Source organism: Protopterus annectens, chromosome 8.part0 (genome assembly GCF_019279795.1).
Source record: "Protopterus annectens isolate FY-2018-M chromosome 8.part0, PAN1.0, whole genome shotgun sequence".
Classification (NCBI taxonomy): Eukaryota; Metazoa; Chordata; order Ceratodontiformes; family Protopteridae; genus Protopterus; species Protopterus annectens.
In genome coordinates this window covers 1395625608-1395648301 of record NC_056741.1, presented here as the reverse complement: position 1 = coordinate 1395648301, position 22694 = coordinate 1395625608, and the positions used below count along the sequence as shown (strand labels likewise).

Genomic DNA, 22694 nt, shown 5'->3' with positions numbered 1-22694 from the left:
TTATTTGCTTTGGATTAGAAGTAAATTCAGACTAGATAAAATCCCTTTTCACAGGCAATTACCATGAGCTTACACAAATGTACCATACAACGTTGAGTTAACTTGTACAGTTTTTTTTTTCAACACCTTTATTGAATTATCACTTGTGATATACGGAAATGTACATTTATACAAAAGTAATTAAACTGTATTAACAAATTAACATTAATAAACATTATACTTCACACACACACACACACACATATATATATATATCATATAACCTAAGCAACATTACATACATTATTCAATTCCTGCCCCCTTAACAAGAAACATCTTTATTAAACCATCACTTATGACATAACCAATCATGCATTTATATAAATGAAAACAAACCACACTGATACAATCCTAGTTGCAAGCATTTTGCACCACAAACCATACTGACACACTCCCAGTTGCAAACATTATACATCACTTGTAATCTACCCAATCATTTTCAAACATTACATAGTCCATAAAAGTCCTGCCTTCTTTTAAACCTCTTTCCTACCTGTATATATTGCTCCCACAGTTCCCATTTTTTCCTATGTAGTTTGCTCCTATCCTTTTCTAAAGATCTCAATTCCAGTTGTTTTATCTCTGTTACTATATTTACTAATTCTAAGATAGTTGGTTTAGATTTTGATTTCTATTTTCTAGTAATTGCTTTTTTGGCAGCCACCGTAATTAGACACAGCAAGGCCTTACCATGTCTAGTAATTCCAATTCTGTATCATAGATCAGAAAAATCATCTCCCTCATCACACCAATCCACCCACCCAGCATCTTCAACAGTGCATCCCAAAGGGAATCCCTAAAGTCCACCAACCCACCATACTCCCAGAAAATATGTTCCCAAGTGCCTCTTTCTTCCCTGTCACACCTCCAACATTTGCTGTTTACCTGGGGAAAAATTATTTGGAGTCTATTTTGGCTATAAAAATATCTATGTAAACATCTCCAAGCAAAAATCCTAAATCTTCTAGCTTTTCTTGCATATTTGGGAGACATACATATATCCTTCCATTGTTTCTTTATGAATTGCTTATCCAGTCTCTCTTCCCAATCCTTTCTAATCTCCTCTGATTGATTCTTATACTTATCATGCAATATTTTATATGCCCTACTAATTATTGCTTTTTTAATGGCAGCTTCTATTCTAGATTCTACTAAAAACTCTACCAGTGCTATTCTTTCATTTAGGACACCCCTATTTCATTCTCTTTGCCTATACTCTGACATCAGTCCTTGATAGGGAAGGCAATCTCTAACCTGCAGTCCAAATAAACTCTTGGCCTCTTCCCATTCTATTAACTTTTCCTCTCTAGTTATTTGCTCCTAATACCTTGGTTCCATTACCAGTTTTCTCCAATAAATTCCAGCCCCCTCTTTCCTATTGCCTATATCTCTAATTGCAGTCATTCCTATCTGCAGAATCTCCTTTCTCCACTCTTCTGTTGGCTTAGCTCTTAGAATACTTCTGTTTTATGGATATAATATTCTGTATAAAAAAAACTTTCGGCTTTTCCCATTTAGGGGTCGCCACAGCGGAACTCCGGTCTGCTCATGACTGACAGTGGATTTTTACGGTGCCGAGTTGTCAGCCTGATGCCCAACCTTCAACAAAGACATGCCCATTCACGCTCGCACCTACCTGCATGTCTTTAACGTCACTCGACCTCGGGGAGGACATGCAGACTCCACACAGAAGGCGCTCCAGCCAATAATCGAATGGGAGATCCTCTTGCTGTGAGGAAACAACGCTAACTGCTGCACCACCACAGCTATGGATATAATATTCTGTATGATTATTGTTATTCCCCTTAAAGGCTTGCATACAAAATCCCAGTCTCTCCTTGTTTCTTGAGTTTCCAACCTGTTTCAACATCATCTTTTTCCACTATAAATGATAGTTTTCTGCTTGTGCTATGTATAGTATCCTTAACTGTGTGGCTCTGAAATATCCTTTAAATTGAGTAATCCCAATCTGCCCTGTTCTACTGGAAGAATCATCTTATCCCTCTTGACTCTTTTCATCTTCTCCTCCCAAAAAAAGTCCTTCAGCTCTTCATTTACTGCTATCCACAACTTCTCCTCTGGTTGATAAAAATATATCTGGCCTGTGTATAAGAGTAAAGGGACTAAAAATATTTTGACTACTTGTATCTTACTATCCATATCCAGAAAACAAAGCTTCCATTTTCTCAGTTTTTGCATTATCTTTTGTTTAGTCTCTTCCCACATATCCTTAGCTGCTACACCAGAATCATTTTAATACATACTCCTAAATATTTCATTTTATCATGTCCCCATAAGTATGGATATTGCTGAACCAATTTGTGTGGGGGTACATAATTTACTGCTATTGCCTTTGTTTTAGCTTCCTTAATTTTGTATCCTGAAAAGATTTAAAACTGTCTCAAAATGTTTCACAACATTGTAATATCTTCTTTTGGTTTTGTCAGGTATAAAACAACATAATCTGCAAATAGAGCCAGGTTTTCTTGACTACCATACCAATTATATCCTTGAATTTCTGAGTCCCTTATTTTCTTTGCCAGTGGTTCTAAATATAATGCAAATAACAAAGGGGAAAGAGGAAATCCATGCCTAGTTCCTCTGCTCAAGCAGACATTACCAGAGATGATCCCACCCACTTTAATTTTTGCCTCAGATCCCTCATATATCCTCCTAATCAACCTTATTTTTTTTCATGAAATGCAAATGCTTCCATTGCCCTGCTCATAAAGTAACAGCTTACTCTGTCAAATGTTTTCTCTGCATCAAGACCCACTAACAATAATGGTATTTTCTTACATTCTGCTTCCCTCTGGATCATCAGTGTTCTGTTAATATTGTCAAATGTTTGCCTCCCCTCCACAAAACCACACTGATGCACATCTATCAATTTTTGCTTTACTTCTGTCATTCTTTTAGCTATTATAGACATGAAAAATTTATAATCATGGTTTAGTATTAAAATGGGTCTGTATGAAGCTGGTCTGATGGATCTTTATCCTCTTTAGGTATTACAACTACCACCGCTTTCTTCCAGGCTGTTGGTACTTCTCCTCCTCTTAAAATACTGCTAAACAAAACCTTCCAGATCTTTATATTTTTTTTCCTCTTAACTTCCACAGGAATACCATCTATTCCTGGGGACTTTCCTGTATATTGGTTATACATCACAATTTGATGTCATCTCCTCCTATCCTAACCATTAATAATTGAGCCTCATCATCCTCTAACTTTGGCATATTTAATTCTTCCATAAACATTTCCTTTTGTATATTTTCTTAATTTCCAGTTTCACTGCTTTATACAGACTTTCTCAGAATTTCCAAAATATTTCTAATACCTCTACAGTATCTCGTTACCTTCCTTGATATAGGCTCCCTAAGCTTGATGACAGCCCTTTCTACTTTCTGCTGCCTGAGTCGTTGTACTAAAAGATTTTGTGCTCTACTGTTATCATCAAAAAACAGTTGCTTAAAAGCAACCTTTCTAAACTTGTGCATATTATCAAGGTAATCCCTTATTTTCTGCTTAGCATTCTGTTAATGAGAAATTTCCCCTATTCTGCAATAATTTAACATTTGTCAGTCCCTATAAATAATTCTCCTTACTTCTTAACCATAGCTCCCTTTCTTTTATTTCCGCCTTATTTTTAAACTCCACCTTAATTTTATCCCACTCCCTAGCTATATTTTCAGAAAAAAAAAATTCTATCCTCTTTAAGTGCTCTTGGATAGTCTCCACTTCTCATTCCTTAAATTCCTCTCTTTTCAACAGATAGGTGGGAAAGTGCCAGTGTTTCATTTTTATTTCATTACCCTGTATTTTTATTTTAATTACTATTGGCGCATGATTTGAAATAGTTATTGGGTGTGTATCACTACCTCCAATTAAATGCACATGTTCCTATGAAATGTAAATTCTGTCTAGCTTAGCCCAGTTTTTATATCTTGGGGAATAATATGTAAATTCAGTTTGAACTCCTGTTACTGAATTCACATCTTCCATGCCAAATATTTTCATAAATTTCTTCAAAAATCTACCCTCCTTTGTTATACTTTCCCTTCTGGCCCCCCCGAGACACATCTTCACTGTTGCAAATCACATTCCATTCCCCACCTGTAAGTAATATTCCTTGCTGAAAACTGATTATATCTCCCAGAAGTTTTGAAAGCTCCATTATAGCAGTTTTTAGATGGAATATAAATATATAGAAGTGTAATCCTCTTCCCTTACCAGTAGCCCCTTAGCACTACAAATCTGCCATTATTATCTTATCCTCTTCTATCCCATTGCAATTAATATAAATACTCCTCTTTTCCTCTATTCCAAATATTCCACTGAATAACCATCCTGAAAACCTTTCTTTATCAAATTCACATGTTCAGTTATTTCTCCTGTAACATAGCTATTTGCACTCTACATTTCACTATTCTTTTTTTTTTATATTTATCTCCAGGACCATTGGCATTTAAAGACATTACAGAAAACATCATTGCATTAAAAAGTTATTATTCCAACCTTTTATGTATAACACCTTTTTTAAATGTCTAGTTCCAGTTTTTGTGTTATGTGCATGCACTGTTTGACAGGTTGAACTTTTATAAAGTTGTTTCTTGTCATATCCATTTCAGCCTATGTCAAATCTTACAAAACTTTTTGTTTTATTGAAAGTCCTCAAACAAACAAAAAAAAGCATACCCCCAATACCCCCCTAAAACCTATTACCTTTATACAAACATACAAAACTATATACATTTTTAAATATTGAAATTTCACCCTCCTAACAGGAAGGTAAGTCCCAAACTGACAGCCCCACTGACAGATTTGAAATAACTTAAAAGAAAGGTTAAACACTTCTATTAAGGATCATAGGAAGTTACTAGGCTAATGGCCCTAGGGGCCCTTACAAACCTAGCCAAGTTCTATCCTTATTTCCATGATGAGCACCTAATGCCTGTGTCCAAGAGGGACACAGGTGGAACCCATGGGGTGAATTTATGGTTACCCATCCAGTCTACATTTGAAGAGGGCCAATGAGGTGCTCTGTTTGACATGAAGTGGGACTCTGTTCCAAAGGTGTGGTAACCTCTGGAAGACAAATCTGTCCCTTCAGCGGGTTCTATTAATGTCACATACCAAGTTAAGATCTTTAGAGTGAGTAATATGTGTACCATTAGACTTGTGTGATTAAAGGTAAGATTGCTGTCAACCTGTGCCCAGGGGTCTCTCCACTGAAAGAGTGTGCGTAGTGGGGTGCTATGACATCATTTGGAGATTCTATGACTGCTCCCAGTTTACAGTCATCAGCAAACTTTGCCAGCACCAGTCCTTTAATTTTTGCTTGTACTTCAGAGAGATAGACTCCAAAAAGTAGAGGTCCCAGGATTGATCGCTGTGGAGCAGTGGACTGGCACTGGCTGTTGTCTGCTGTTGGTTGGAGGTATTTTGACTTATTTATATGTGGTGTATCAGTGAGAGATCTAACTCTAACCTATATGAGAGGGAGGATACCGCTGTGCCGAGTTTGTCAATATTGATACCCAAGTGGGGGGGTAGTGTCAAAAGCTGGTAGACTGTTGTTGATAAGGTCCATGATGATTCACTCCTTGGCCTTGCAGATAAGACTAGTCAGGCTAATAGGTCAATTGTTGTTCCACCAGTGGAAGCACCACACCTTTGTGCAAAGGAAAACTTCATTCATTTCATTTCCAGGCTGGAGTCAAAGCTGGTGCTTACATTATAAATGAAAAATTCTGGTGCTGCTGCTTCTAGAGCTTATTCATGTTGCAGCCTTAGGATGCAATATGGGATGTTATCATGTCCCCATACATGTTGTGTTTTGCCTTTAGGGGGCCTACTGCTTGCTGTTTAGAGATACAAGGTAGGGGACAGGTGGGAGGTATGTGGGGGGGGTGTGTGGTGGTGGGGCAGGGGGTTGAGTTTTTCCACAGATCTGTCAGCCAACAAGGTTAGCTATGTCTACAGGCTCAGTATCTTAAGTATCAGTAACTACCAGTTCTTAAATCTGGGCTTTTCCTTTTAGGCCTTTAATGTAACTATAAGTTGTCTTGTGGTTATCCCAGTTGAAAGAAGGTAATGTGAATTTGTAGTATGCTTTTTGAGGCCTTCACAAGTTGGTCTTTATTTGCAGAGAGGGAGTTTTCCTTGTTCCAGTTTAAGAGCTCTCTTTTCTTACTCTCTGGTACTTTCTTCCTCTTGTAGTAAAGCAGTCCCCCACTTGTCCCCAGGCAGGTTTGCTAGAGGCTGTTTGGTCGTTTGGTCTTCCTCAAGTCAAATGTAGTTACTCAGGGTTTAAACAGTTTATATACAAATTTAGTGTAGAGAACTCTGCACAGGAGGGGTCAGAATGTAGGGCAGTGAAGAGACTGATTTGTGGTCATATCTCACCAGGGGAAGACCTCACAGTGGGGTGCTACAGTGGTCCCCCCCAAGCAAAAGCACCGATCCGATGGAAAACCCTTGTGGGTGGGGAACAGCTGGTCTACAGCTGGAGCACTGGAGTTAAAGTCAAGGAATGTTTGGACAAACACAATTGTGATGAAGCCCAATTAATGGAGATCAATGGATGGGTAGTAGTTATTAACACCATGGTGTTTGTGTTGGGATAGGATGAACAACTATGCAGAACAGAGATACAAAGAGTCCCATGATTGGATGGGATGAATGGGGGGGTAATGTGTGGTGGGGGTATCTTACTGACTTTACTGACATCCTGTTGCACCAGGAAGTAATCATACTAATCATGCAGATTTAGCAATCTCTTTGTGTAATATTGACATACCACCTCCCTTAGTTTTCACACCTTCAGTTAATGGTCTAAATGTGTAGAAGGAGGTGTAACCCAGTATGGCTGGGGTGCTCTCCACAGCCTTGAACCAGGTCTCCATGACTGCACAAATGTCTGTGTCTTCCAAGGTGAGGACTGCTTCCAACAGAGTGCAGTTTCATGTTAAGACTCCTAGTGTTTAGCAGTATAACCTTGAGGTTGTTTTCAGATGGTGTTTTTACATCGGGAATTTTGTCCTTGACACACTGCCTAAAAAAGGCACTATAGGGGTGGCAAGAGCCTTAGCCAGTAGCCGAAATCCCAGGGGTGACAGATAAAGACCATCTCTGGCAAAGCAGCGAGGTCTGTCAATCATGTCATCCCAGGCTGACAGATACTGTATCTCCTTAGAATGACACCAGAAACTAAGCCAATTATTGAAGTCAATCATCTTCTGTTTGTAGTGAGGCATTATCCTAGGTGAAGGCAAAATGCTGCTTAAGGGTAGGGACATACCTACCTGAGATACATAATCCGAGAGCTCAGTCATGTCTCTCTTCATATAGTCCAGAGAGGTATGTCTCCAGTCATTCACACTAACATGGACTATGACGGAGTCATAACAATACCTGTTGTTGAGAGACATGAGTGCATGTGTGATATGGTGGATCCTAGCACCTGACAGCTGACAATGACCTTTTCCTTATCCAGCCTGGTGAGAAGGACAGCTGTGTGTCTTACATTAGAATCACCTATGACTAATGTTTGGTTTTGTATTTTGCCTTAAGGGCTTGACAGGTGAGATACTGGAGCATGGTATTATGTATACTGTGTTCTATAGAAAAAGTATTATGTGTAGCATGCTTGTGTTTGTGTTTGGGAGGTCTCTCATGTTTAGGTATGTTTATAGTGAGGACCTCCATGTGATATGTGTGTGAGTGGAGTAGGAGGTGAGGTATGCATGCTGACAACCCACTCATTGTCATATGTACTGACTGGCATTGGAGAGAGCATGGATTCAAGGCTCTTAATATGGTTGCTTCTTTCACATGTAGAGTTTGTGTCATAGAAGTAGAGGGTTGTCAGTGAACATGAGGCAGCTGCTGCAGTGCCTCAGGATGCCCATGTCAACTAAGCTGGCTGGAGAAACTGTGGGAAACTGTCTATCTATAGTGTTAGGATAAATTTATATGGTCAGAAAAAGAGATCACACTTAGGAATGGCTAGTGGGTGAGCGGTATGTTGGTACCTCTGAGGCTAGGCTTAGTGTTCAACCTGACAGTAGAGCAGGGCCACAAAAAACTTCTGGAGGACCACAATTGGTTTTGTCTTTTATTTATGGCTCTCCCAGCTGAGAAAACCCTGAATGTTTTCGTAGGACATTATCTCCTAGCCAATTTCTCTTCTTGTTTTTTTCCTCAATCAATCACTCTCCACCAGACTGTAGCAAGTTTGTCTTTATCAGATTGTCTCCATGGAGACATGAGAACCAGGCAACCCGTTTCTCTTTATCAGATTGTTTCCATGGAAACATGAAGACCAGCTGCAGAATTGCTACTGAACATACATATATTTGCTAGAAAAAGCCTCAAAATATTCAATGTTCATTTTCATTTACTTGTTTACTCTTAAAACTTGTTAATAAATCAACCCAAGGTCCTTAATACAGTCATTTCCCCATGCAAGAATGAGAAAACCACATTAATTTTTCTTTTGTCATGTTGTTTTAACCAGGCTTTTTTTCATTGCATTGCCTATATTTGTTAAAACTGAACAAGAAGGAAGAGAAGGGAGAAAGAAAAGAAAAAAAGAACAGCAGCACCTGTTTACAATCCCTATTACATTTAAAAATAACTGAGAAAACTTTACTTTATAGCATGCAAAGAAAACTATACACCACAAAAATAGTGTTAGTAAGAAAAAAAAGTGCTTAAGTAACAGTTAACTTTCTCTCTCCTCTTTCCCTCTCCAAAGCATTTTTAAACATTAATGAAAGAAGTATGGCCTATGCTTTAGAGTCCCCAACAAATCCAGCAAATTCTGAAAAATTCCAATATTTCCAGATTTTCTCATTCTGTCATATTTCACACATATAATTATTGCATTGTAATCCCACATTAAGTTACTGGTTACATTATTGTTCATCTCCATCTCCCAAATCCTGTGTCTGTTTCATTTCCAATGTCCTCTTGATTCTTCTAGTCAATTGTTATGCTCCTTTCCTTTACACCAACATTTTCCATTGAAACACTGGAAAAAGTTTCACAGGTACTGTCTCTCTGTGGTCTTTATTACCAGAAGAAAAGAAGCAGAATTTATTTTTGTTTCACAGCTCAATTTTTGTTGAACAAACTTTTGTATTTCCTCCTTAGCGTGTACTTCATCAAGAAATTATTTTGTCCCTCCAGGGAAGAATACTTTGAAGACAACTGGGTACAGTAGTTTGAATCTCACACCTGCGTCTCAACATTCCCTGAACAGTAGAATAAATTTGCTTCTGTTCTTCTTTGTGTACAATGAGTAATCATTCTCCACACTCTGCTGTCTCCCCCTTTTAGTTCTTTGTCCTTCTGCCACAGTTTTGTCAAAATCAACTTTTTCTGCTGGTATGATTGCATTTTTTACTATTTAAGCTCTAGGTTGCTTTCTCATAGCCAGGTTTGGAGCATACACAAAATGTGCCCTTTCAACTAACAACTCCTGCTCTGGAACACCAGTCCAGTTGCTTATTTGCATTTTCATAAAATTAATGCAGTCTATTCCTTCCAGTTTCTCTGGTATAGCTGAAAATCTCAGGTTTTTCCTATGTGCTCTATCCTCTAATTATATTATTGTTTGAAACATGACTTCCTGAACAGTTTCGTATTCAGCTAGCCTTTTCTTCATTTTGACCTCTGATTTTTGCAGCTTTATCACCTCATCTGAATATTTGTTTAAAGCTTCTTCCATTTTTCCAGCCTTTTGTTGTTTGCATTGATATACTCCATCAGTGTTTCATTTATTTTAACCAGATCTGTGTGCAGTTGTTTTAGATCTTCCTGAAGGTTACTGGAATTCATGTCTGGAGGTTGCAATGCTTTTTGTTGAACAGCTACAGAACTTTCCCCAGTCAGTGTTTCTTCCTCACTTTTTGCAGCTGATTTTTTCCGGGTCCTCTGTATTTCTTTTCTCCTAGCATCCAGACAGTACGCTTACTAGCCAGTTACTGAAATTGACCTGTAAACTCATATCTACTGGCTTTCTCAGCTGAGTTTCTGTTTTCACACTGGAAGAGCTAGAATTAAGCTGTTACTCAATGTGCAGCCATCTTGGAAGTCGAGCTAACTCGTACAGTTGATCACCATTTTAAGTATATTATACAGCACTTACAGCATGCTAAAGTTACAGATATCTGAAGAAAAATCAGCATTATTTGACAGTTTATATACAAGTTTACGCTAAAATTTTTGTAGACAGACAGTAGATGAGGCATAAACATATTTATCTAGTTACTCACCTGAGACATGTAAACATATGACAGAGTGTGAGAATTGTTTTGCACTTGATTTGGATGCAAAGGATAAAGTTTAGTAATGTGCTGGTACAAGGGTAGGACTGTAATTTAACTGAGATTTTGAAATATATAAGGGAAGCGATTCAAATAGGAAGGGGGCTTAGTAATTAGGGTGGTACAGCTGCAGAACTGCTTTGTTGTCAAGTAAGATTTCAAGGAGGTTTCAAATAGTAGACCAGATGAGATATTTCTGCTGTTTTTGGAAGAGCTCCACAGTTTAGCAACATATACAGAGTACAGACTATTATGATTTTTAGATTTTTGCGAAAGCATTAAGTAGTTTAGTGAACGCAGTTCTCTGTAAGGTGAGTGTCATTTTAATTACTGGATGGAAAGCATCTGTCTGGACTGTAGAGGAAGTTATGGACAGTCCTAATGAGAGTGTAGATTAACAGATTAGTTACCTCTGGCTAGTTTAGAGATTGAAGTACAAGGCAGTGATGTATTTAGTTAATGTGGGTACTTGCTGTATCAAGGATTGGAGCTAAACAGTACAGTAATTTCTGTTTGTATGTATGCACCCATACTGGCAGTAACTTATCCCATTTGAGTGAAGGGGGACAATAATATCCCTAGATCTAGACACAATCCCTTTCTTTATAAACTGTGAAATATTTTCTTAAAACAATGAGCACATGTTGGTTGAAAGTTAGGTAACTTTAGGTAATTGAGCTAATGGATATTCATAATAAACTTCTTCCTGCAATATATGCATATCCATTACTTCAAGCAGGTGGCCTCTCAATCAGTGTTAATATTTGCATAGTGTAATGGATTTGTATACGTCAATTAAGTTAGGAATACCTAAACTTGCATGAAATGAGGAACAGAAAGCATTCTACACTTACAAAGAAACAAGACAGAAAGATAAAAAAGATGAGCATCCCTTTTGATATTAGAATTAACCTATCTCATTTGGTATTAGAAAAGACCCATTTCATGGTCAAGAATTATATATTACCCCCAAATGAGAATAGCTGGGATTATACCACAGATAATTTGAGGGCACACATGCATGGGATAAAGCATTTAGGAGCTGTCAATGTTCATTAGTTGTACAGGGCCTGTCATGGGATAAATTTTCTGTTTACCATCCATAGATCCAAGTTGTGCTTGAATATTGACAGGGATGAGCTTTGTTTTACGTGGATAGGGATTCTGTTCCAGAGCAGAAGTATCCTCTGTGAGATATACCTGTCCCTTCAAACCATTCTGTTGATGTTGCAGAAGAGGTTTAGATCCCTAGACCAAGTATTCCTAATGCCATTTGACTTGCCAATGTGCAGTAAACCCATCAGTATTGGGTCAGAGGATGCCTTGCATGCCAGACACAGGTCATCCTTAACAGTCTGTAGGATACCGAGCATAGTGACAGGGCTTTGAGTCAGACCATGTAAGATATATTGTTTAGATCTTGTATCTTTTTACTAAGGTAGCTCTGTATGTGTTGTAGTTCTTGCATGTATCTGGACAGCTGCATGCCAGCGGGGTATTATACTCAATGATTGGCCTAATGAGGGCTGAATAAAGGGGAACAGTGATATCCCTAGATCTAGATCTTACTGGTGACACGAGGGATGTGGCTTTACTCCGGTTTTAGCCACGACAAAAGGTGGCAACCCTAGTGTAGTAACATCATTCAGATTCATCTCAGTGCATTGCTACATTGAGCGTTTGAGATTATGAACATAATTAAAAAGGCCTTGTGATTCTTTGGCTTGGGTAGCTATTTTAGCTTCAAACTGGGCTTTGGTGGATTTCATAAAGCTCATGAGTTATTTGTTTATTTCAGTGATGAGGGCTCTATCATTCTGAGAATTATCTTTTTACTTTTGGTCAAAATTGTCTTCATTTTACTTTAAAGCTTTTTGATAGTATGGTTCCACAATGCAGGTTTGTTTCTGGAGTTTGTCCTACACTTGTTCCTACAGGATACAGCTGCATCTATACCATTATTTACATGCTGGTATAGTATGGCGGTGTACATTTCTAGATATTCAATGGAGTTAACTGACTTTTTTTTGTCCCTGACCCTTGAAAAATCAAGCAAGAATAGAAGTCATGAATATTGGCACTCTGATCAACAAAAGGTTGCCTAATATTTGATGCATCTGATTTATCTATCCATCCATTTTCGAATAACCCAATGTATCCTTTACAGGATGGCAAGAATGGTGAAGATGAACATGCCCAATATGCACAAAACATTGAAACCTATTCTGGACAATGTGAAAGTCTATCAAAAACACATATTCACACACACAAACACTTATAGATAATTTGAATATCAATTTACCTACTGTATGTTTCTAGGAGGTGAAACGAAACTGAAGCAATAGGGGAAACCTATGTAAATAGAGAGCATACCTCTCAACTGTCCAGATCTTTGTACAATGTCCAGATTTTTGCCTCATAATTTTGGTCGGTTTCTCATACAATTTGTGGATTTCTGTCAAATCACTGAGGATTGTAGTGACTAAATAATGGCAAACATTTGAGTTTCAGGCCTCATATCCTTCACAAAATACATATCAACATAAAACCTGTTATTCTAGCAAGTTCCTATGTCTATAGGAGCAATATTTAATATACATCCCTATTTGGGGGTCTTTGCCCCCCCCCCACATTATTTTGGGCTTTGTCCAGATTTCTTGTCCTGAGAAGTTGACAGATATGATGAAGGGAAGGCATGCAAACTCTATGCATAATGCACCCGAGCCAAGACTCAAACCACACAACCTCTTGCTGTGACTCACATAACAGACTTACATATAACCCCCCCCCAAAGTTAAAAGAATGCCAACATACAGTACAGTACAGTACAGGCAAACAGAAAGGCAACCAGAAAATGTTCAGATTTCAAACAGTATATGTCAAAATCACATTTTTATTATAAAGTTGTAATTTCACTTACAGTGTCCACTCCAGCAAGCAGTAATTCAACCATACTTCCATAAATCTCCTTCATTGACAGCTTACCACCAGCTAACATTGATGTCAGGTACTCTCCTTGTATCTCCTCTCCACGGTCTATTCGAGCTTGAATAGTCTCCATCTTTTTGTCAACCAACATCTTACCTAAAGATTTTTAAAATGCTGAATATTATTGTGTCCATGAAACCATACCACAAGCTTTCTTCTGGAACAGGATCTATGTTTCTAACTTTTCTCAGAATTATTAAACTGAGTTATAAATAGGCTGTTCAAGGCATGTTTTCTGATGCATGCATGGCAAAATATTACAGCAACTCCAGTCAAAAGAAAGCACAAAAAGCGATGTTGAAGGAGCAAACACCAAAACTACTTAACCAAATTTATTGTAAGCGCTTTCGGAAAACCAAATAGCTTTCCTTCTTCAGACAAACTCCATTTTAAAATCAAGGCTATATATACTTTAGCCTAATAACATAATTATAAACTTATATATATAACAAGGAAGGCAAACTAAAACCAAGAAGATGAATGTAGAGTAGTAAGAAGACCAATAAACTGAATAAAATCCAATGGCAGACACGTGTGTAAAAGATACCAGTTTATTGAGTCTTCAGATAACATTCTTACAAATTTAATTTCTAATCACACAAATTAAATAATTGTATCTTAACCCATCCACCACTACACTTGCACACAACGGAATACAGTTAACATTATGTTTCTAAATCAAACCAAACGATCAAAGTGCATAACTACATATATGCATATGATGATCGATGTGTTCACATATATATAACAATGTACACATCAAATTTTTTAACATAACATCATAAATAAAAAAAAATGAGATGAAGCAAAAAATGTAAATATATATACAATACATGTCATTATTTCAACATAAGCCTTATTGCAAAATAAATTGGGCATCCATTACCATCTCAATATAAAGATACGCCTCACAGGATCATCAGACTAAAAAAAAAATGTACAGGGTCAGCCAAATAAATGATTAAAAATGGTGATTATATTATATGTATAGTATATATGATATTAAATGGAAAAATATTTGTATTGAATAATCAAATAGCTATAAATTTTTTATCCAAATAATAAATAAATAAATAAATGCATCATTTTATTTCATTTTCTTCCCATTAGTACCAATTGTATAACTCTAAAATTAAAGCTATGTGTCGGACACTCTCTATGACATGCCTTGCATTGCTGTCATCTCTCTCTTTGAATGTCATACACAAATGATATATAATGTAGTCAATTTTAGTTTTCTTTTTGTAGAACGAGATGTGAACAGCACTGAATGCTCACATTTGGCTTGGTACAACTTACCACTACTACTGCAATGCATAAAAAATGGGGTCAAAAAAAAATATAGTTGTGGATGTTTATATGTGGATCCTTGCTTATAAACTTAATTGCAATTACATATTTAAAGCAACATAGCATCTATAAAAATCATTTCCTATAAAAATGGCGTCTCAAGGTAACTGTCCATTAAATGTTGTCAATGATTCTGCACCAAGTATTTCAAGCTTTCTTAATAACAGTAATTTTTTTAAACTCGAAGTTACTGGTGATTCTTTAGTGCAACAGGAAGAGACTGTTAATGACATTGCTTTACTCATTAATGACTTCGATGGTAAACTATTCAGATGTAAGAAATTACAACTGGAAATCGCTTACTTTGAGGAATGCTTAGCTAAGAAAATTGTACCAAAAGGGCTAAGGCAATGGCGATTTCCTGTGGGTTTAGTCGAAGGGTCACATTTTCATCAACAACTGCTTTTGCTGTTCGACAAACAAGGGTTTTAATTTATTGACTTGTTAGTTGGACAGTATAAACATCAAGTGGATGAGCTTAAGAATGAGCTAGAAATTGCGTGAACATTCTATTAAAAGTAACTTGGATTTTAATAGGTATAAATACAACTATATTCGTATTTTTACAAGCATAGATGCAACCATGGCTAAACTTTTAAATAATAAGAAGAGAAAAAACATGAGAGATGTACAACAGTATGCCACGAATACAGCATATCCTCGTCCACCTTCCGGTGTGCAGACACATATGGGGGGGAACAAAGCATCCACTAATGAAGCCTTAGGGCATGATAATGATTTAGACCAAGATCAATTTGAAGAAGTGGAAGACAATGTGGGAGAAGCTCTGCATAAAGATGACCATTACAATCAACGTAACATAAACGATGGTGTTAATCATACGAACACTAACAATGTCAACAAGAAAAACAGCAATAATGGGGGGAATAATTCTACTAATTTGAACAACAAACAGGGTTTTCCCCAGGGGCAGAATGGACAACAAAGGAACTTGAGATCAAACAGGAATCAACCCAACTTGAGAAACAAACGCAACCAGAGGAGGAGATAACCTATGTTTTTAACTCTCCTGTTATTATTTCAAGCACAAAGGGTGACTTTAAAACATATAATTATACCTGTTTTAATATTGATCAAGAATTAGTTGACTTTTTGTCGAAAGGTCTCTCCTTTGTTCCTGATACACACTTCGATCTTGTTAAAACCATAGTTGACAAAGTTATATGTATGTAAGTTGAATTTGAAAGCACTTCTAGGGGAAGGATCAACCCTTACTAATTCCTTTAGATTGGCTAGCCTATTTAATCCACCCTTACATGATTGTTTACGGTGCTTTGAAAAACTTTGTGAGATGGATTTCAGAGCATTGGATAACAACAAATTCAAATATAAACATAACAATCTTAATATTAGTAAAGATCAGCGTGATTTTATTAAGGTGTTGCGTGAATGTAACATCAGGGTTATGAAACCTGACAAGGGTGGAGGGTTGGTCTTTATGGACCAGCATGTATATGTGACGAAAATGATGGAACAACTTAACACCAGATTTTATAGGCTGTCAAGCATCAATGAGGTTAATACTGCATATTGCAAGATTAGGGGTGTTCTTGAAGACCTCTTTCTAGAAAGGCTTATAGATATTGATTTATATAGATACTTGAACATCTCTGCCCCTAAACTACCAGCACTTTTTGGCACACCAAAAATTCATAAATCTGTAGATGACCCCCCCGTTCAGATCAATTGTGGACGGTAGGGGGTCAATTAATTATGCGTGTGCTAAATACATTGATAGTGTTCTTAAACCTCTCATCGAACGTGAACCACAGATCTGTAAGGATTCATGGAGTTTCTTCATAACATTAACAGTATTCCCTATAATCTTAATTATTGTTTTCTTACAATAGATGTAAGAGACCTGTATACGGTCATACAACAAAAATTAGGATTAGAATGGATTAGGGAATTCTTGCTAATTAGGAAAGTGAGTGATGACACCATTTATCTAGTCAAAACCTTATTAGAACTAGTATTGACCTACAATTTTTTAGTTTTTGATGGCAATATTTATTTGCAAACCTCAGGTGTCACCATGGGTTCCCCATGTGGGGGTGCCTTTGCGAATTGCATCATGGCACACTGGGAAGATTCATTGCTTTTTAAAGAACCATTATTTAAAACCAATGTCGCCTGGTATACTAGATACCAGGACGACATGTTTATACTATGGAAAGGTTCAATGGAAGCTGCTACAACATTTATTTCTAGAATTTCTGAGTTAACAGAATTTCTTGAATTCACATATGACATTCAACATTCTAAGATTAATTTTCTTGATATTTTGTTACATAAAGATAGTTCTAACTGTAGATATAAAAGTGTCATATATAGGAAACAGACATATTCGAATGCCTTTTTGCACTTTAGCAGTTGTCATCCTTACCATCAGAAAAAAGCAATAGTTAAGGGGCAGATGGTAAGAGCAGCTAGGATGACAACTGACATTAGCGACTTCATTGAAGAATGTAACAACTTGTCCTCCATGTTTACTAACAGAGGCTATCCTGACTCTTTGATTGTTGAGGTTAAGTCCGAGGTTATGTATAAACGCGAAATGGGTCATTTTAAACCGATTTTATATGATCAAAGTGGTGATTATAATACTGTGTCTGATAATTGCAGGACAGTAGTAAATAATGTAAATACCTCAGAATTTAGAGCCAGTTTCTTATGTACCTTCAATTTAGATCATGTACTTATTAGAAATATTCTGTATAAAAACTGGAAATTAATTTTAGAGGATAAAGAGCTACTTATTAAGTTTGGGCCAAAACCCAAAATAACATATAGGCGTGGAATTAATCTGAAGACATTGTTAGAAAGTAGGGGTTGTAACATTAACACAAACAAAAAATGTTGTGGGATGACAAAATGTGGTGCTTGTCGCCAATGCTGTTTTATTAATGTTGGTGCTAATGTTACCATAAATGACAGGATTTATAAAATTATTGGGAATTTTAACTGTGACACCAAATCAGTTGTTTATGTTGCTAACTGCCAAAAATGCGCAGCTTTCTACATTGGTAAAACGGAGCGAAAGTTAAAACAGCGCATTTATGAACACATATATGCCATTTCCAAAAAAGACCTAACTAATGCTCTAGCACGACATATTAGCGAATATTCTGATCATAATTTCAAATTTATGGTTTTGAAGCATATAAATGAGGATATTAGAGCTGGACCTTGGCAGATACTGTTAGAAAATGAAGAACTTTTTTGGCAGATTAGAACTGCAGCACATTTGTTTCCTGGCCTTAATGAATACACATCTATTCGTTGTGTGTTAAAACATATTGCTTTAAGAAGATAGTAATTTGGAAAATTGCTCATTTTATTTTAGTTTAAAACAAATATATTGAAGTTGGGCTGTTATGGTTGGGCTTTTACATATATAGATATTTTTATATGTATATAATGGTTCTTGTATTGCTTCTTATAGTCCATTTTTATAGGAAATGATTTTTATAGATGCTATGTTGCTTTAAATATGTAATTGCAATTAAGTTTATAATTATGTTATTAGTCTAAAGAATATATAGCCTTGATTTTAAAATGGAGTTTGTCTGAAGAAGGAAAACTATTTGGTTTTCCAAAAGCACTTACAATAAATTTGGTTAAGTAGTTAAAGCAGTTTTGGTGTTTGCTCCTTCAACATCGCTTTTTGTGTTTTCAATAGTTCGTGTTAATCTTGTGTAATTCAGTCAAAAGAAAGAACAAACGTTAATAAGTAAGTATTCAAAAAAAAAAAAACAATCATGAATCAGATATGTAAAACAGCACAGCCTAAGTAATATATCAATTACTGTATAGCAATGCATATAAAATTCTATAGTAATACTGAAGTTGTTACATTATAAAATCAATTATACTGCATGACATATCTGCTAGTGAAATTTTAAGAACTGACTCAGTCTGCAAAAGTCACCAGCTTAAACAAAGAAAGTAATGGATCAGAGGGATGAATTTGTAACTGCAACCTAGATTATTTGGAGTCATTTAATGACCTGCACACTAATTGAGCAGGCTGGGAAGAGTGAGAGTGAACAATCACACTAAAGAGAGGGAGGGCAGCCTGACAGCTATCAGAGGTTGAGGTGCCAGGAAACAGCATAAGGGATAAAGATAAGGGCCAGTCCAGCAGGGAGACAGCAGCATACATGCAAGTGAGCAAGGGTCAACAGGCCTAACATTATGGAAGCCTCTCAGCTAGTCTGTCATGTAATAACAGGAATTATTAGGTGAAGTAGAGAACCCCACCAGCACCCTGGATGGTAGCCAGTATCCCAGACTCCAGGGCAACACAGGAGAAACTGACAGTCAGGTGAGAATATACAAAGACTCAGAATAAACAAAACAATGCAAAACCCCACATGGATACACATGGTGACACATTTCACTAGCAGTTATACAGTATATGATTGCAGGTTTTTTTCTATACAGATTCTGTAACTTAGTGCATTTCGTAGAACAACAAACAAGATTTCCCAGTAGAATGCTCTTGCACATTACATGAACATCAGCTTACACCCAGCTATTTCTTATAACCCAAGGTACCACACATACACAAATGGCTCTGACCTGAAATGACTTAACAAACCTTGAGCTCTGCATTGCATGACTCTATTTCAAGGATCAATATTTAGACAATTAGTGGTTATACTGGCAGCGAAGTAAGAAGGTGGTCTATGTGCAGCTGTATTCACATTTACTACCTCATTGCTTATTAGAATATTAGTCAGTTTAGTTTAAGATCAATGCAGAGCATGAAGACTAACCTCATTTTAGTGGCTAATGATCTCCTGGTAGTAACAAATATAAATATTCTGCCTTGAACCTACTTGAACTCTCAACAGGTTTTGATAAAGTAGACCATGGTATTCTGAATTAGTTTCTGAGGCTTAACTGTAGGTTATAAGGTCTTTCATTGAATGCTTTGCCTCCTCCCTCGGCTGGATGTTCCCAGTGTACATTGGCTGGACCAAACACTTCAGGTCATTTGTAACTTGACTGTGATGTGCCTCAAAATTTGATTTTGGCTCTCTTGTTTTTCATGGTGTGCATGTTGCTACTTAGGGAAATCATGTTAAGGACAGGCATTTTTATCAGTTTTATATTGTTAAAATTCATCTGTACCTCTCCTTCTCTCTTTGCACATGGTCCTACATTTTCTGCAACACTTATTCAAATAATGATTACAGAGTAAAACAAAAAAAGATTAAGTAAAACCAAAAACAATTCATTTGATCTGAAGAAGATTAAAACTGATCTGCAGACATTAAATGACATACTTTCTGAATGGTGCTATGCATGCGACCACTTCTTTGTGTCTACTTATCCTAAAACCAACCTACTACCCTTCACTTCTAGTCCAAGAAATCCTTCTTTGAGGGCTTCCAAGATGGCTGCACACTGATTAGCAGCTTGACTTTAGCTCTCCCAGTGTGAAAAAGAAACTGAGAGATAAGCGCTACTAATTTTGACAGTTTTAGTAACACTCAGTTACGTGCTGTTAAGTACACTGCCAAGATGCCAGCAAAGAAGAAACTCAGAAAGCCTGAAAGAAAATCAACTAGAAAAAGTGAAGAAAAATCACTGATTGGGAAGAATACTGCAGCTGTTCAGCAAAAAGCATTTCAAGATTCAGCTATGGTACAAGAGATGGCTTCCAGTAATTTAGAAGAAAAAGTAAAATCAAATGTGCTCAGAGCTGATTAACATAAATGAAAAGTTGAAGGAGTATATCAACTGAAATAATAAAAGGCTGGAAAAGATGGAAAAGCTTTAAACAGCTATTCAAATGAATTGATAAAGCTGCAAATATCACAGTTTGACAGGAAGAAAAGGCTGGCTGAGTTTGAAACTGCTCAAAAACAGCTGTTCAAAAAATGATAGAGTTAGAGGATAGAGCATGCATAGAAAACCTGAGATTTTCTGCTGCACTAGAAAAAAGTGTTAGTTTTATGAAAGCAAAAATTAGCAACTAGACTAGTATTACACAGTAGGATGTGTTAACTGAAAGAGCACATTGTGTGTTTGCTCCAAACTTGGCCATGAGAAAGCAGCCAAGACCTGTATTAGATTATTAAAGATGCAATCATACCAGCAGAAAGAGTAGATTGAGACAAAAATGTGGCAGAAGGGTAAAGTATTAAAAATGGAAACAGTAGAATATTTGAGGGAAATGATTAGTTACTGTACACCAAGCAGAAGAGAAGTAAATTTATCTGGGCAAACAGGGGATGTAAAGAGGCAAGTGTGAGATTCAAGCTGCTGTATCCTGCTGTCTTCAGAATATTTTTTTCCTGGAGGATCAAAGACATTTTTTCATTTAAAATAGGCTAAGAAGGAAATACAAAAGTCTGTCCAACAAAAAGTGAACCATCAAACAGAAGGGGTCTATACTTCTTATTTTTCTGATAATAACACCCATAGAGAGATATGACAGTAAAACCATTTCCAATAGTCCAAAGAAGAATGCTTGACAAACAGAAAAAAAACTGGTGACTACAAGAATCAGGAGTAACTTGGATTTAAACCAGAGTCTGGGGTTGGGAGATGGATATCAAAAGGAAGAAGACCAGCAACACTGAACTTAGTGAATAAATGTAAGACTATACAGAATTAATCTCATTTGTGAAGTATGACTTTACAAGAAAAAGTGGCTGAGGAAGATTCAACTTTTGTTGACTTTGTTAAACTTGAAGTGGGACTGAAGACACACAAGTTTACCCCACATTATGTCATCAATGTTTGGAAGGACACTAAAATGAAAAAAGGAAAAGAAGAGAAACTGTAAGCAAAACAATTTTTGTTCTTGACAGTATTTGCATAAAACATCTCACAATATAAATTGCATGCTATATAGTAAAGCATTTTCAGTGACTGATATATGTGATAAAGATAGTATGGTAAGCAAGTCATTTTTTTGTTTCTGTTTCAAGAAATCTAGGAATTACAATGAAAAAAGAGAAGAATGGCCGGACAAAAGCATGTTCAAGTTAATATGCTGTAATCTTGGGCTACTGGGATGGGGATGTGCTGCAAAAGTGTACTGATTGTAATAGATTTGAGATGTTTCCTCCTACATTTGCATAGGTGAATGTCTGAATTAATGCCCTTGGGTTAATCTAAAAACAAGTTTCTTGTGTAGGCATGTGTGCTATAAAAATAAGAGAACACTGGGAATGTAATGGAACATTTTCCTTTAGCAATTAAATGTTGTGAGTTGAAAAGTCTCCATCTCAGGGCAACTGCCCCTTCTGTTCTTATGTTTCCATGGAGATAAGCTGGCTACAGGTGCAGGCAATAAATCTTGAGAACTCTGGACATTATTTACTGAAAGAAACTTAAAATTAAAAGATACAAGGGCAAGTAGCTTAATAAAAATTACAGTTTGAAATTATTGGAAATGAATAAGGGATAGCAGTTTTCCTGATACCAAAATACCTCAGTGCATTTACTATTTCAGTTTTATTTAAAGATAGCCAATGCACTTTTTCTTAAGGCTAAAATGTAATATTTTCTGAAATTATACAAGTGTTTTTTCATATCTGGGAGGGAATAAAGATAAGACAAGAACAGAGAGCAATTAGCGTAAGTAGAAGCTCAGGCTGTAACATGCACATTAGCATGGATAACCTTAATTTTAGGTTAGGTGATGCCTGTGGGTGCAACTGTCAATTTGGGACAATTGCTCCTATTGGGGGGGTTTAAACTCCATTACTTGAAGATGTACACAGTTTTGTGTGTTTGTGTTATGTTAATAGGTTCTGGGGGTGTTATGGTTTTTTTGTGGGTATTTATTAAAACAAAAACTCTTGTAAAATGTGACATAAGTTCAAATGTAAAAATAACTGTATAAAGGATCAACCTGCCAAACATTAGCGGATGCATGTAACACAAAAGCTGGACACAGACATTTAAAAAACTGACAAATACAATAGGTGGGTGGAAAAC

At 36.6% G+C, this 22694-nt stretch overlaps 1 protein-coding gene across 2 annotated transcripts in view; it reads right to left on the bottom strand.

The window, feature by feature from the left end:
* LOC122809459 (sterol 26-hydroxylase, mitochondrial-like) overlaps positions 1-22694 on the bottom strand; it is a 564348-nt gene that overhangs the window by 179095 nt on the left and 362559 nt on the right. For both annotated transcript variants that reach the window (XM_044080981.1, XM_044080982.1), the window contains one exon: positions 13294-13457. In XM_044080981.1, coding sequence (XP_043936916.1) covers positions 13294-13457 — 164 coding nt within the window. The remainder of the gene's footprint in view (positions 1-13293; positions 13458-22694) is intronic.